This window comes from Anarhichas minor, unplaced genomic scaffold, assembly GCF_050575085.1.
Source record: "Anarhichas minor isolate MPS153535 unplaced genomic scaffold, ASM5057508v1 ptg000026l, whole genome shotgun sequence".
In the NCBI taxonomy this organism is placed as follows: Eukaryota; Metazoa; Chordata; class Actinopteri; order Perciformes; family Anarhichadidae; genus Anarhichas; species Anarhichas minor.
The window spans coordinates 12,431,865-12,447,348 of NW_027466472.1; the positions used below are offsets into that span (position 1 = coordinate 12,431,865).

The 15,484-nt window shown below is 41.5% G+C and overlaps 2 protein-coding genes across 2 annotated transcripts; both read right to left on the bottom strand.

The window, feature by feature from the left end:
• Positions 1-1,076: 1,076 nt before the first annotated feature.
• Positions 1,077-5,698, bottom strand: LOC142959353 (extracellular calcium-sensing receptor-like). Its single transcript, XM_076100606.1, has 11 exons — positions 5,680-5,698; positions 4,772-4,832; positions 4,294-4,597; positions 4,026-4,112; positions 3,713-3,820; positions 3,406-3,581; positions 2,767-3,244; positions 2,431-2,661; positions 2,214-2,313; positions 1,599-2,071; positions 1,077-1,517 (listed from the first exon to the last, which is right to left on the bottom strand). Exons 1-11 carry the CDS (start codon positions 5,696-5,698, stop codon positions 1,077-1,079), a joined length of 2,478 nt encoding a protein of 825 aa, XP_075956721.1.
• A 1,171-nt stretch (positions 5,699-6,869) lies between these two features.
• On the bottom strand, positions 6,870-11,450 carry LOC142959354 (extracellular calcium-sensing receptor-like). The gene is made up of 11 exons (XM_076100607.1): positions 11,447-11,450; positions 10,581-10,740; positions 10,101-10,404; positions 9,833-9,919; positions 9,527-9,634; positions 9,220-9,395; positions 8,582-9,059; positions 8,224-8,454; positions 8,007-8,106; positions 7,392-7,864; positions 6,870-7,310 (listed from the first exon to the last, which is right to left on the bottom strand). The coding sequence occupies exons 1-11, from the start codon at positions 11,448-11,450 to the stop codon at positions 6,870-6,872; spliced, it is 2,562 nt and encodes an 853-aa protein (XP_075956722.1).
• Positions 11,451-15,484: the final 4,034 nt, after the last annotated feature.

Consider the following 15,484-nt stretch of genomic DNA (forward strand, 5'->3'; position numbering starts at 1 on the left):
GACCACATTTTGCCATGACGACACCCAAAGAGACTCATAAGGAAACACAATACCAGCAGCCACACGCTGTAGTCATCCGTAACAAAGAAGGACCACTGTCTGATATTGAAATGTATGATGCATTATAGAGAACAAAATTCAAAGGGTAAGAAGAGTAATAACTGAAAATACATGAAAATCAATTAATACAGTGTCAATAAAATACGGCTGTCCATCTCCCCCTACAAACACCTCTTTGACTCCAGCAGACATCAGAGATAGTACATCTCTTCATCTTCCAATTCGTCTGTCTTGGGAGGAACAGATCAATTAGTGGTGGATAATCAATGTTAGCCTGAGAGCAGCTGTGGAGAGCCGGAAAAATGTTTGACGTTTTAGTTTGTTATTGAAGGGAAGAGCCAAGCGTGATGTTTATATATGTAAAGGCCTCCAGAGTATGAGGGTTTAGATTAACCATTGATGGCTGGGATTTCCACAGAGCATACCTTGGAGACCCTGGGCCTCATCATTCTATCTCTGGCCAAATCCCATTCAGATCTAGCAATAAGCTGTCCTTCACATTTCTATGGAGAACGTAAAAGAAGTGTCGTGTAGTTGGAAAAATAAAACCATTTCTAAACTGTTGGCAGTCTTGAATTGCGGGGTGTTAAAGACTAGAGGGGCTTTCATATTATAACATCACCTCATTATGATAATTCACTTTTATATGTTTTTTATATTGTTTCAATGATTATACCGTCTGTTTTTATTTCTACATCACTGACCAAATTAATTCATAAAGTTAAGGAAGATCTTTAACTAAGGGTAATAATCTACATAATAGGAGCAACAATGATACACAGGAAAATGTACAAAGACTGGTGGTGAAAGTTATTGGCAAGGATAAAAGTGGGCCACGAAGAATAACAGAAGGCGGCATTAACAACACACTACTACCATCTAGTGGTAGAAGGCAACTGTTCATATTCAAGGACTAGATGCTTATAAACTTTGTCTCCATATACATATATTTTATTCATCAGAGAAAAAGCTAGTAAAAGAAGTACATGAAATGTGCATGGAATAAGGATGATCTCCTAACATTTGTTAGTGGCAGCTTTCGACATCAGGCGTTTCCATGTGTTCTTTTCTGGCCTTAGAAGGATTATGTAGCACTTTGGTACAAAGATGCAACCCAACAGTCCATAACTGGAGGCCAAGATAGCAAACACCTCCGTGGCCGTGGAGTACTTCCCGGGAGAGCTGATGTAAGCAGGAACAAAGGCTATCCACACTGCACAAAAAATGAGCATGCTGAAGGTGATGAGTCTGGCCTCGTTGAAGTTGTCCGGTAGTTTCCTTGCCAGGAAGGCCAAGACAAGGCAGAGGCAGGCCAGCAGGCCAATGTAACCCAGGACAAGAGCGAATGCTACAGGTGAACCTTCTTCACACAAGAGAATGACAAGATTGCTCTTACGTTGCATTAGCTGGCGTGGAGTGGGGGGAGCAACAACCAGCCAAACTGTGCAGATTATTACCTGCATAAAAAAAAAAGTGTCTTATTCAGAAATTTGAGAAAATGCCCAAATCAAGGTGCATAATGAGTCGGAAATCCTTACCTGGACCAGTGTACATAAGGTAATGATTGCCTTTTGCTGGGCAGGCGCAAACCATTTAATTACATTCCTGCCTGGCAGTGTAGCCTTGAAGGCCATTAGCACCACTATAGTTTTCCCCAGAAGACAAGAGATACAGAGGACAAAGGTAATCCCAAATGCTGTGTGCCGCAGCATGCAGGACCACTCAGTGGGCCGGCCTATGAAGGTCAGAGAACACAAGAAACACAGAGTCAAGGAGAAGAGCAGCAGGAAGCTCAGCTCAGAGTTGTTGGCCTTGACAATGGGGGTGGCTCTGTGACAAGAGAATATGAAGGCCACAACACTCGTGCAGAAGGAGCCAATGAGGGAAATAGCCACCAGGGTGATGCCAATGGTGCTGCTATAGGAGAGGAACTCCACCTGTTTGGGGATACAGGCTGTCCTCTCAGTATTGGACCAGAACTCTGGCAGGCAGCGCACACACTCTATGGCATCTAGAGGAAAGAAAAGAAGACTTTAGCTATTATATTGTGGCTTTACCACTTTACGTTTTTATATGACTGCAACTGCAGGTTAAATTCTCCAACACAATGTAAACAAGTAGCCTTTCCTTACCAGTTTGATTGCTAATCTCGCCAGCTGTGCAAATCACACAATCAAGGCAGCAGATAGGGAAGTTTGGTCTGATTGCCTTCCGGGTACCTGGAGGACAAATGCTGCATACTGACAGGGGAATCTAGGCAAACGTGGGAACATACACTACACTGATCACAACACAGTCAACTCATAAAAAAATATTATTGAACAAAATAATAACAAAAATAACATTATTTTATTCTATTGAGATACTTACTTTGCTTTGGTTGCCATTCCATACAATTATATGTTCCTGGATCTGGAGTTTTTGCTTTCCACCTGTGGTCGTCTCATCAAATTTGCCAATCGTGACAAACTCCATTTCTCCATCTGGTCTCAGCTGCCAGTTCACCAGGTCATACATGGCTGCAGGGTCACCATTCTCATCAAACTTGATGTCATCGCCAAAGGAGTTCAAGTATTCCACAAGTTTTATGTAATGAAGTAACTATGGGAATAAAGTGCATATAACTTTGTTTAACAATATATATATCTATATATATATATATAGATATATTATCTGGAGTGAATTAGGGAACATGTGGGACTGTACCTGCCATGGCTGTATATTGTCTGCATCTGGACAGGCCTGCTGAGGAAATGACCCGTTTCCTTTCACACAGCTTCTCATTGCCTTAAGTGCATGAACAATGGCATACACAGCTTTATAGACATTGTAGGAAATCCTTAGTTGTGACACATCTGAATAGATATTCGTCACACTCCCCAGGTCTTCTGCTCCAGAGCATGGAGGTTTACCCTCAACATTATGTTCCTGACCTTCAGCCTGCACACCTAGGCTGCACTGAAACATCTCTTCCCAGAAGGGTATCAGGAAGGGATCTGCAAGGGCATGTGGGCTCGAGGGATGCAGGCGAAGCAGAAAGTCTTGCAATCTCGGGATGCGTGCTCGCCGAATGGCAAATCCCATAGCACCCTGGAGAATGCGGTGGTGCTTTTTGGGGGTGGAGAGGACGGCAGCTGTGCTCCAAGCCTCACTGGCCAGCCACTGTATCCCAGTGAGCTCCTCTCTACATTAAAGTGATATGGAGATGTCATTTTTTTGCAATGATAAACATATTAGAAATTCAAACTCAATAAACCCGTATTTGTAAAAAGTCAACAAAACAAAAAGTTGATAGTGAATTTGTATCATATTTTAAATACTAGTGTGGTGTAGAAGATTCAGAACAAATCATGCCTGAGAGCTTCGTCAAATAATGTGACTGCATCTTGTTCCACAGCAAACACTAGAATCACTCGAGCCCCAGAGGAGCGGATCTTGGAAACTATTGACGAAAGTGTGGTCTGTGCTCGGTTCTTAGGGATGACCTCATGAAGGGCAACACAAGCACCCAATTTTCGAACCTATGAGCAACAGGAGGGATGCATGGCAACTTTATTTTAAGTTCACAATATGTTGAATAAGTTATACAATGAAAATGACTTAATGGCTATTTATTTTTGTTAAATTCTCCATTTCTGTGTGTGTGACCCACCTCATTGGCAAATATGTTTGCCCCACCAAGGCCATAAGCATCATCCCCTGCTATCACACCCACCCAGGTCCAGCCAAAATGCATGACAAGTTGTGCTAATGCATCTACCTAGTGATGGAAAGAGGAAAAGGAAGAGAGACACAACGAGACAGAGAGAGATAGAGAGAGAGAGAGAGAGAGAGAGAGAGAGAGAGAGAGAGAGAGAGAGAGAGAGAGAGAGAGAGAGAGATATTAAATAAATTCCAGAGATGAAAATGTGGACTTACTTTGTTTGTGTATAGAGGTTACATTGTGAGTGGCTGCTGCCTCTAACCTGAAAGAAGTCACTGGGCATAGTCCTTAAAAAAGCAGGAAACTCCTTTTTGTCACTTAGACAGGAACAACTGGAGAAATAACTAACCTGAACAGACAAAAACATTTTACAATGTCCAACATTAAAACATTATTCAATCAGTTGGTCGGACTTAACTCATTGTACCCAAATGTTAAAGCCACTATGAATTTGAGACTGTTGACCCTCCCCAGTAGTGGTAACAAGAAAAAGGCAAAACACATTTGTTGAGTAGCTATGACTCTCTGACCTGTGGCACATGGAAGACTCCCAGGAAACGGGCCACGACGAGAGACTGAGTAGAGCCTCCGTCTCCTATCACTGCTGGTACCGTCCCACGACAGGTGCCTTTACTCTGTGTCTCTCCTTCAACCCCTGAACTCTTCTCACTCCCCACTAACTCCATGGCAGCCTTCAGTGCCTGATGGGGTGTACTGCATGAATTATAGATCCTATAGCCCAGTGTGATGTTGGGAAGGAGTTTGCCATCTCTGTTGATCTCCTCTATGGCAAAGATCATAGTTTGCATCCAACGGAAAGTCCTGAAGTTAAGTCTGGAAGAACAGAGACAACGCAATCTTAGTTTTCAACGCAATCATGAGTGTGCAGCCCAGTAACAAATACTTTATTTCTCTCAACATAAAAAACATTGCCACACAGAACAATGGAAGTAGTACAATGAAGAGAAAATGTGCAGCTACAGCAAGACTAGCTGAAAAACAGCTCACCTGGTGCACTGATCAGGAGGAGGCGAAGAGGTGAAGGGCAGAGTGGGCTCTGCCCTTGTGTCTGCCCAAATTAGGCAGACACAAATTACACTTTCGACTTTTTCAAAACAAAGCAAACATCAGATGCTCCACCAAAATAATATTTAAGGTGTTTGCTATTTTATCCATCCCTTTGTCTCTAGCTCTGTCATTACTAACACTTTGCTTCACCCTAAGACATCACAACTTCATACTCATAACACAATATTTTGTATAACTTCTCTAATCCCTGTCTTTGATGAGGTAAACCCCCATGTGTCCAAACATCTGGTCAGCATTCGGTACCATTACAATAACAATGACAATATTGAGCAAATAGCTGCATGTAAACACTGTAGTCATGTCCTTATTACATCTTTCAGTTTCCCTCCTGTATTTACATCTACACTGTCAGCAATATATGTCGTCATATTTGGAGTTATCTTTCTCAGTTTTTCGAGAATGGATTCCAATGAATTCTGGACTTATTCTCTACACTCACTCACTCTTTTAATATTTTTTTACAGCCATGGACACTTCCATTTTACATCTGTGTGCCTGTAATTTGATGTCCCGTTCATTTTATTGAAGACATTACCACAAGGTTTTTTTTTTTCATTCAAATGATCTCACCCTCAAATAGTGATGGTCTATTCTGATTTCCCTAATTAAATCAAGCGTGCTACTATCTGAAGGATCACTCTTTGAAATGAAACAAGAGACTATCTTGTGATGGGATGCGATGCCAAATCAGGCCAGGGGCTGTAGTGGGTGGAGCAATGGTCCCTTTCCAACTTTCAACCCCCCTACTTCCAGAGCCCTTGCTTGATCTTCTAACTCAGCCTTCATTTTGATCCCAACTACATACTGGATTCGCGACTGCATCGTACACAGGTATGACCCTTTCATGTTCACAAAATCTGTCCACGGACAGACATAAACACCTGGCAAAGTACTCAAAACCACTTTTGTGGTAGTCACCATAATACAGTAAGTATCTCCAGGACCACATTTTGCCATGACGACACCCAAAGAGACTCATAAGGAAACACAATACCAGCAGCCACACGCTGTAGTCATCCGTAACAAAGAGGGACCACTGTCTGATATTGAAATGTATGATGCATTATAGAGAACAAAATGCAAAGGGTAAGAAGAGTAATAACTGAAAATACATGAAAATTAATTAATACAGTGTCAATAAAATACGGCTGTCCATCTCCCCCTACAAACACCTCTTTGACTCCAGCAGACATCAGAGATAGTACATCTCTTCATCTTCCAATTCGTCTGTCTTGGGAGGAATAGATCAATTAGTGGTGGATAATCAATGTTAGCCTGAGAGCAGCTGTGGAGAGCCGGAAAAATGTTTGACGTTTTAGTTTGTTATTGAAGGGAAGAGCCAAGCGTGATGTTTATATATGTAAAGGCCTCCAGAGTATGAGGGTTTAGATTAACCATTGATGGCTGGGATTTCCACAGAGCATACCTTGGAGACCCTGGGCCTCATCATTCTATCTCTGGCCAAATCCCATTCAGATCTAGCAATAAGCTGTCCTTCACATTTCTATGGAGAACGTAAAAGAAGTGTCGTGTAGTTGGAAAAATAAAACCATTTCTAAACTGTTGGCAGTCTTGAATTGCGGGGTGTTAAAGACTAGAGGGGCTTTCATATTATAACATCACCTCATTATGATAATTCACTTTTATATGTTTTTTATATTGTTTCAATGATTATACCGTCTGTTTTTATTTCTACATCACTGACCAAATTAATTCATAAAGTTAAGGAAGATCTTTAACTAAGGGTAATAATCTACATAATAGGAGCAACAATGATACACAGGAAAATGTACAAAGACTGGTGGTGAAAGTTATTGGCAAGGATAAAAGTGGGCCACGAAGAATAACAGAAGGCGGCATTAACAACACACTACTACCATCTAGTGGTAGAAGGCAACTGTTCATATTCAAGGACTAGATGCTTATAAACTTTGTCTCCATATACATATATTTTATTCATCAGAGAAAAAGCTAGTAAAAGAAGTACATGAAATGTGCATGGAATAAGGATGATCTCCTAACATTTGTTAGTGGCAGCTTTCGACATCAGGCGTTTCCATGTGTTCTTTTCTGGCCTTAGAAGGATTATGTAGCACTTTGGTACAAAGATGCAACCCAACAGTCCATAACTGGAGGCCAAGATAGCAAACACCTCCGTGGCCGTGGAGTACTTCCCGGGAGAGCTGATGTAAGCAGGAACAAAGGCTATCCACACTGCACAAAAAATGAGCATGCTGAAGGTGATGAGTCTGGCCTCGTTGAAGTTGTCCGGTAGTTTCCTTGCCAGGAAGGCCAAGACAAGGCAGAGGCAGGCCAGCAGGCCAATGTAACCCAGGACAAGAGCGAATGCTACAGGTGAACCTTCTTCACACAAGAGAATGACAAGATTGCTCTTACGTTGCATTAGCTGGCGTGGAGTGGGGGGAGCAACAACCAGCCAAACTGTGCAGATTATTACCTGCATAAAAAAAAAAGTGTCTTATTCAGAAATTTGAGAAAATGCCCAAATCAAGGTGCATAATGAGTCGGAAATCCTTACCTGGACCAGTGTACATAAGGTAATGATTGCCTTTTGCTGGGCAGGCGCAAACCATTTAATTACATTCCTGCCTGGCAGTGTAGCCTTGAAGGCCATTAGCACCACTATAGTTTTCCCCAGAAGACAAGAGATACAGAGGACAAAGGTAATCCCAAATGCTGTGTGCCGCAGCATGCAGGACCACTCAGTGGGCCGGCCTATGAAGGTCAGAGAACACAAGAAACACAGAGTCAAGGAGAAGAGCAGCAGGAAGCTCAGCTCAGAGTTGTTGGCCTTGACAATGGGGGTGGCTCTGTGACAAGAGAATATGAAGGCCACAACACTCGTGCAGAAGGAGCCAATGAGGGAAATAGCCACCAGGGTGATGCCAATGGTGCTGCTATAGGAGAGGAACTCCACCTGTTTGGGGATACAGGCTGTCCTCTCAGTATTGGACCAGAACTCTGGCAGGCAGCGCACACACTCTATGGCATCTAGAGGAAAGAAAAGAAGACTTTAGCTATTATATTGTGGCTTTACCACTTTACGTTTTTATATGACTGCAACTGCAGGTTAAATTCTCCAACACAATGTAAACAAGTAGCCTTTCCTTACCAGTTTGATTGCTAATCTCGCCAGCTGTGCAAATCACACAATCAAGGCAGCAGATAGGGAAGTTTGGTCTGATTGCCTTCCGGGTACCTGGAGGACAAATGCTGCATACTGACAGGGGAATCTAGGCAAACGTGGGAACATACACTACACTGATCACAACACAGTCAACTCATAAAAAAATATTATTGAACAAAATAATAACAAAAATAACATTATTTTATTCTATTGAGATACTTACTTTGCTTTGGTTGCCATTCCATACAATTATATGTTCCTGGATCTGGAGTTTTTGCTTTCCACCTGTGGTCGTCTCATCAAATTTGCCAATCGTGACAAACTCCATTTCTCCATCTGGTCTCAGCTGCCAGTTCACCAGGTCATACATGGCTGCAGGGTCACCATTCTCATCAAACTTGATGTCATCGCCAAAGGAGTTCAAGTATTCCACAAGTTTTATGTAATGAAGTAACTATGGGAATAAAGTGCATATAACTTTGTTTAACAATATATATATCTATATATATATATATATATATATATATATATATATATATATATATTATCTGGAGTGAATTAGGGAACATGTGGGACTGTACCTGCCATGGCTGTATATTGTCTGCATCTGGACAGGCCTGCTGAGGAAATGACCCGTTTCCTTTCACACAGCTTCTCATTGCCTTAAGTGCATGAACAATGGCATACACAGCTTTATAGACATTGTAGGAAATCCTTAGTTGTGACACATCTGAATAGATATTCGTCACACTCCCCAGGTCTTCTGCTCCAGAGCATGGAGGTTTACCCTCAACATTATGTTCCTGACCTTCAGCCTGCACACCTAGGCTGCACTGAAACATCTCTTCCCAGAAGGGTATCAGGAAGGGATCTGCAAGGGCATGTGGGCTCGAGGGATGCAGGCGAAGCAGAAAGTCTTGCAATCTCGGGATGCGTGCTCGCCGAATGGCAAATCCCATAGCACCCTGGAGAATGCGGTGGTGCTTTTTGGGGGTGGAGAGGACGGCAGCTGTGCTCCAAGCCTCACTGGCCAGCCACTGTATCCCAGTGAGCTCCTCTCTACATTAAAGTGATATGGAGATGTCATTTTTTGCAATGATAAACATATTAGAAATTCAAACTCAATAAACCCGTATTTGTAAAAAGTTAACAAAACAAAAAGTTGATAGTGAATTTGTATCATATTTTAAATACTAGTGTGGTGTAGAAGATTCAGAACAAATCATGCCTGAGAGCTTCGTCAAATAATGCGACTGCATCTTGTTCCACAGCAAACACTAGAATCACTCGAGCCCCAGAGGAGCGGATCTTGGAAACTATTGACGAAAGTGTGGTCTGTGCTCGGTTCTTAGGGATGACCTCATGAAGGGCAACACAAGCACCCAATTTTCGAACCTATGAGCAACAGGAGGGATGCATGGCAACTTTACTTTAAGTTCACAATATGTTGAATAAGTTATACAATGAAAATGACTTAATGGCTATTTATTTTTGTTAAATTCTCCATTTCTGTGTGTGTGACCCACCTCATTGGCAAATATGTTTGCCCCACCAAGGCCATAAGCATCATCCCCTGCTATCACACCCACCCAGGTCCAGCCAAAATGCATGACAAGTTGTACTAATGCATCTACCTAGTGATGGAAAGAGGAAAAGGAAGAGAGACACAACGAGACAGAGAGAGATAGAGAGAGAGAGAGAGAGAGAGAGAGAGAGAGAGAGAGAGAGAGAGAAAGAGAGAGAGAAGATATTAAATAAATTCCAGAGATGAAAATGTGGACTTACTTTGTTTGTGTATAGAGGTTACATTGTGAGTGGCTGCTGCCTCTAACCTGAAAGAAGTCACTGGGCATAGTCCTTAAAAAAGCAGGAAACTCCTTTTTGTCACTTAGACAGGAACAACTGGAGAAATAACTAACCTGAACAGACAAAAACATTTTACAATGTCCAACATTAAAACATTATTCAATCAGTTGGTCGGACTTAACTCATTGTACCCAAATGTTAAAGCCACTATGAATTTGAGACTGTTGACCCTCCCCAGTAGTGGTAACAAGAAAAAGGCAAAACACATTTGTTGAGTAGCTATGACTCTCTGACCTGTGGCACATGGAAGACTCCCAGGAAACGGGCCACGACGAGAGACTGAGTAGAGCCTCCGTCTCCTATCACTGCTGGTACCGTCCCACGACAGGTGCCTTTACTCTGTGTCTCTCCTTCAACCCCTGAACTCTTCTCACTCCCCACTAACTCCATGGCAGCCTTCAGTGCCTGATGGGGTGTACTGCATGAATCATAGATCCTATAGCCCAGTGTGATGTTGGGAAGGAGTTTGCCATCTCTGTTGATCTCCTCTATGGCAAAGATCATAGTTTGCATCCAACGGAAAGTCCGGAAGTTAAATCTGGAAGAACAGAGACAACGCAATCTTAGTTTTCAACGCAATTATGAGTGTGCAGCCCAGTAACAAATACTTTATTTCTCTCAACATAAAAAAAACATTGCTACACAGAACTATGGAAGTAGAAAAATGCAAAGAAAATGTGCAACTACAGCAAGACTAGCTGAAAAACAGCTCACCTGGTGCACTGATCAGGAGGAGGCGAAGAGGTGAAGGGCAGAGTGGGCTCCACCACCATGTCATGAAGGGAGAAGAGTCCCCCCAAGATGATGTCCCCCTTTTTCTCCAGTACAGGCAGGGCCATAGACCCTGGGATAAGTTTGCATTGTTGGCTCTGGTCTTGGTTGGAGTTGAAGGGAAAAAGCACACAACATAGGAGACTCAAAAGCACACACTCTGTCCTTCTCCTGGAAAGATTGGACTCTAGTGATCTCATCCAAAAAAATGTCATCCTTTCTTTAAGCTATCACCATACACCCTTGATAGCCAATATATATATATATATATATCAGTTCAACTAATACATTTAGATAACACAAACAGTGACTACTGAACCAAACAAGCACTTAGTAAGCTGACAAAGCCTCAAACAATTTGTCATTGGTCAGTAAACATTGGTCTGTGCTAGTGTACAGAAAATGATACATTATGACCCCTTTCAGATGAACAAATTATCTACAGAAATGTGGAAATCTAAAATGTCTCGTTAAGTTTTTTTTTTTTTTTTTTTAACTCAACCTAAGCCTGTATATTAAAGGTTGTGTTCATCAAACACCTCCAGTGCTACATCTTCACTCCACAGATAAGCAATCCAATCTTAAGTTTTAAGTGGGAGATGCTGCCCTGTAGCCTATATATGCTACCTGCCTCATATCACAACTGTCAAATTGACCTAATTTCCCCTGGGCCTCGGGTCACTGGAAAAAGAGCCCCCAGTTTGTAAGTTAACAACAACAACAGCAAGGAACTGGAATGAGCACTTGACCATAATGGAGAAAGACATGAGCGGTGTCATGTCACGATGGCATGCCTGACTAGGCCTTACTCATCCTTCAATGATGTGAAAAGGCAGGCGGCAGGCCCGTGTCACAAGGGACTGCTGATCTAAGTTGCATGCCTTTCAAACACATAAGACACAGAAACATACTTGATACACAGCGAACTGAGTGAGAGGAAAACCTCAAAGTAGTATCAAAACCTAATAAGAATTGTTCATTCTGATAGAAAGAAAGAGGTATGTAATAAAATGCATTATTGTATTGTTTTGAATATTCATTTAATGGGGGCTTACTAGTGTTACCCACAGTACATACCTACGGTGCAGCAGTTTTTACAAACATTCTGTCCTTTTTTTCTACTTTTACTTATTCTTCCGTAACAAATATCCTTCCTTAGGGCTAAACAGGTATGGTGAAATCAATGAGGCATTAATGTGTTGTGCATATCATTAGGAGGACAAACCCTGCAGGCTACAAAACAGAGCACCACTCAGTGTGTAGCAAAGACAATTTTACATGCTGTATGTTATGCTGCCTCAGGTCATATACTGTAGGTTTCCTTATTAATTGAATATGTCCCTGTGTGAAGCTCAGAGGAAGGACAGAGGTGCCCTAAGACAGAGCGTTCGGTATTATGATACAGTTTCCTTTTCTTGTAAGTAAGATTTTAGACTTGGGTATTATGCTCTCAAGGGAAAGGGATCAGCCTTATTGTTTCTGAAAACAAGCTGATTAGAAGTGAACAAAGGGCATTGTAATTGTATCAGTTGTCCTCACAGGGAGATTCAAGATAATTAAAACCCCTGAGTATTGAATGTTTCACTGTATTCTGGTAAGACGTTGAATAATGCAGTCTTGCAAAAGACAGGAATACACAAACCAAAAAAGGCAGAAACACAATCATATTGTCATAGCGTTGAAAACAACAGAAAGATACAAACAGTTTGCAGCAAGTCAACTAGAGAAATATGATGACTATGTTGAGTTAAAGCACAGGTTAATTAGCTATATGCAGGGAGGGCTGTGGCTCAGAGGTAGAGTGGGTTGTCTTCTAATCGTAAGATTGTCAGTTCATTCTCTGGCTTCACCAGTCCTCATGCTGATGTGTCCTTGAACAAGACACTAAACCCCAAAATGCCCCTGATCTAAACCTGACTGTCCATGAATATGAATGTGTGTGAATGGGTGAATGCTGGCCTGTTGACATGTAGGGTACAGTGCTTTAGCGTTCCGAAGACTAGAAATGTGCTATATATGTGTAAGTCCATTTATCATAGACAATGATTGGAAGGAAATGAAGACAGACAGACCGACAAGAAGCAGGAGGGAAGATGAAAAAAAAGAAGGGCTTCTGTGACTGTTGTGGCGGCCTGTAAAGAACCCACTACTGCACACCTGTGGTCGAAAAACATTTGACTCCCTCTTCTTGATAGATGGGGCAAAGGCCCAACAAAAAAAATGGTACTTTTTATTATACCAAAATTGGTTTCTGTCATAGTTCTTATCACGCTGATTTGTGTTCTTTCTGACAAGTTTGGTTTTGATTCGTTTTTTGATGCTACAAAAAAGGGAATCTGACATCATTCACTGTTAGGATTGACAGCTCCTCTGAGTGAAGCAGTTGATGCAAAGCCCCCGGAGGCTCAGAAATTGTACCTTTGTGGAGAGAAGATGTAACTTTAACCGTGATTGTCTGTTTCAAATATAGAGATTTGTTAAATGGAGTGGACTTGTACTTGTATATCGCTTTTCTAGTCTTCCGACCACTCAGAGTGCTAATGGCAGGGGCTACCATGCAAGGTGCCACCTTTCCATCAGAACTAACTAACTTTCACACAACATTCACACACCTTAGGCACAGCCTACAGCAGCAATTTAAGTGTCTTACCCAAGGACACATCGACATGATTTGGAGCAGCCGGGAATCGAATCGCAGATTTAAATTGTGTGATTGAAGGATGACCCGCTTTACCTTTGAGCCACAGCCTCCTACAGTCTACTGTTCATATAGTCACTGACCGTGTCACTTGACAGTAAAGTTTGTAATGGGAAAATATGTCATAGTCTAATGTGAAGGTTTAAGGAATGTAAGTCCTAAAAGAGCAGACACCAAACTGTAGTTTCAGTAGATGACTTTAATTAGTTTAGTATCCAGGTGTCTTGTTATCTGTCATCATTGTGCACTGTTTGTTTCTTCTTCGTAAGACAGAGACACAGAGAGGCTTTGATTAACAGAGATCCTCTGTTTGAAATACTTTTTCACTTCTGTTGTGACGCGTTATCTGAAGTTGTAAGGGCGTAAACCTTTGCATGCAGATAAGATGGGTGAGGGTAAAGAATGTCTGTTCTGTCTCTGCAAATGGTCATTTTTACGATGTCACAGTGACTTCAAAGGAAGCATCTGTTGTGAGTTTAAACTGATTAGGGTAAGGCAAACTGTGAACAAAAGGGATTTGTAAACAGGAGATAAAAGCATCTTCCTGACTGTCTTAAATGATATACTAAGGCTCGAAGGATGACCTGCCTTTTGTTGTGTTCTTTGGGTATTCTTGTTAGCTAAAGCAGATAACAGGAAGCTGTCTGAGTATAAATGTCCATGCATTCTGAGTGTAGGTAGAGCACTCTCCTAGATGACTGCGATGTGTCTGTGAGACTGTTCTCTTTGCTTGCAAGCAAATAAATTGACTTTACAAACCTTGATCGTTCATCAAAACTCTGTTTTACTTTATATTGATAGAAAACCTCAACTTTCTTCTCCCGACTAGTCATAAGAAATATTCCACAACAAGTTAGCCTGCATTTTTGGACTTCCATGTGTTGCAATGTGCCGCCTATGCTCAGCGAAGCTTCCAATTTTGCCCAGTGGCCTCTCACAGTGTTGCAAATTTAAAAAAAAACTGCAGCCCAAAAAGCATTTTCCCCATAGATCCTCAATGTAGAAGAAACTTCTGTAAAAGTTTTGACAGGACACCTCGAACTGCACTCAAGGTCTTGCAAAACTGTCCTCGAGCCGAGAAAAGCAATTCGAAAATATATGATGTCATCACAATATAAAGTCTATGGGTCGAGTGGGAACTGGTCGAGTGAGAAACACTATTGCACATAATCAGTCAGCCGCATACCCAGGTAGTAAAGCCTAGAAGAGAAACTTAGTTTTGAGCATGGCGAATTAATAAATATGTTGATAGTAAAAACAGACACTAAAGGATGACCTACTGTCATAATGAATTATGAAGCTGCACCATTCAAGGTTCATGGAACTGCTTGGAGGTTTTACTAAAGTTTGTCAGGACATGAAGGCCGTTCTCTCAAGAAACTGTGGTTTAGTTATTGTAACGAGAATCTCCAATTCCCTTGTTTCATGACTGTCACAGATATGTTTTACATTTGAGATAAGAACTTTTACAAAATGCAGAATTGAGCTCTTATTGTCACTGTCAAATCTTTTGCGCCTACATCATTTAACCTAATACAGGTTAGCTTGAGGCTATTATTAATTAAGTTTTAAGTAGAGATATTAAAACAAATTTGTAAAAAAGCAGGATTAAATAGATATCCGCCAGAAAAGAACTGGTATATAGGCCTACTTGTATCATACATGTTTTATCGGAATAGCTACAAAACAAAAACATCCTGATTAAATGTTTGGGACGGGCCCCATGTGGAGTGTGCGTGTGTGATGTGAACCGGTAAAGCGGTGAATCGTAACACATCTGGGAAACACTTAAGCTTGTTATTGTGTATATTTTGGAGGTGGTGTCATGGCATCATCCTAAACCTGCCAATTTACCTTTTACTCAGGGGATTGAGGGGTAACAAGGGGCCAGCTGGGCAAGCAAAAACAAGCAAGTGTTTCCAAGAAGACTGATGACATCTGGGCCTGAGGCTATGAAACAAGAGCTCACCAGGTGTTCTGTTGGAAATTAATTAATTTTCAGTTTTAATGGGAAGTGATCTCACCTCCTTCAAAACAAGCGGCTCACAGTAATTAGCAAGACTACAGCATAATCATTATTTACTTCCAGCTACACTTACTAGTTTTATATTGTAGATAATATAATCTTTAGGTTAAATAAAGATCTTGC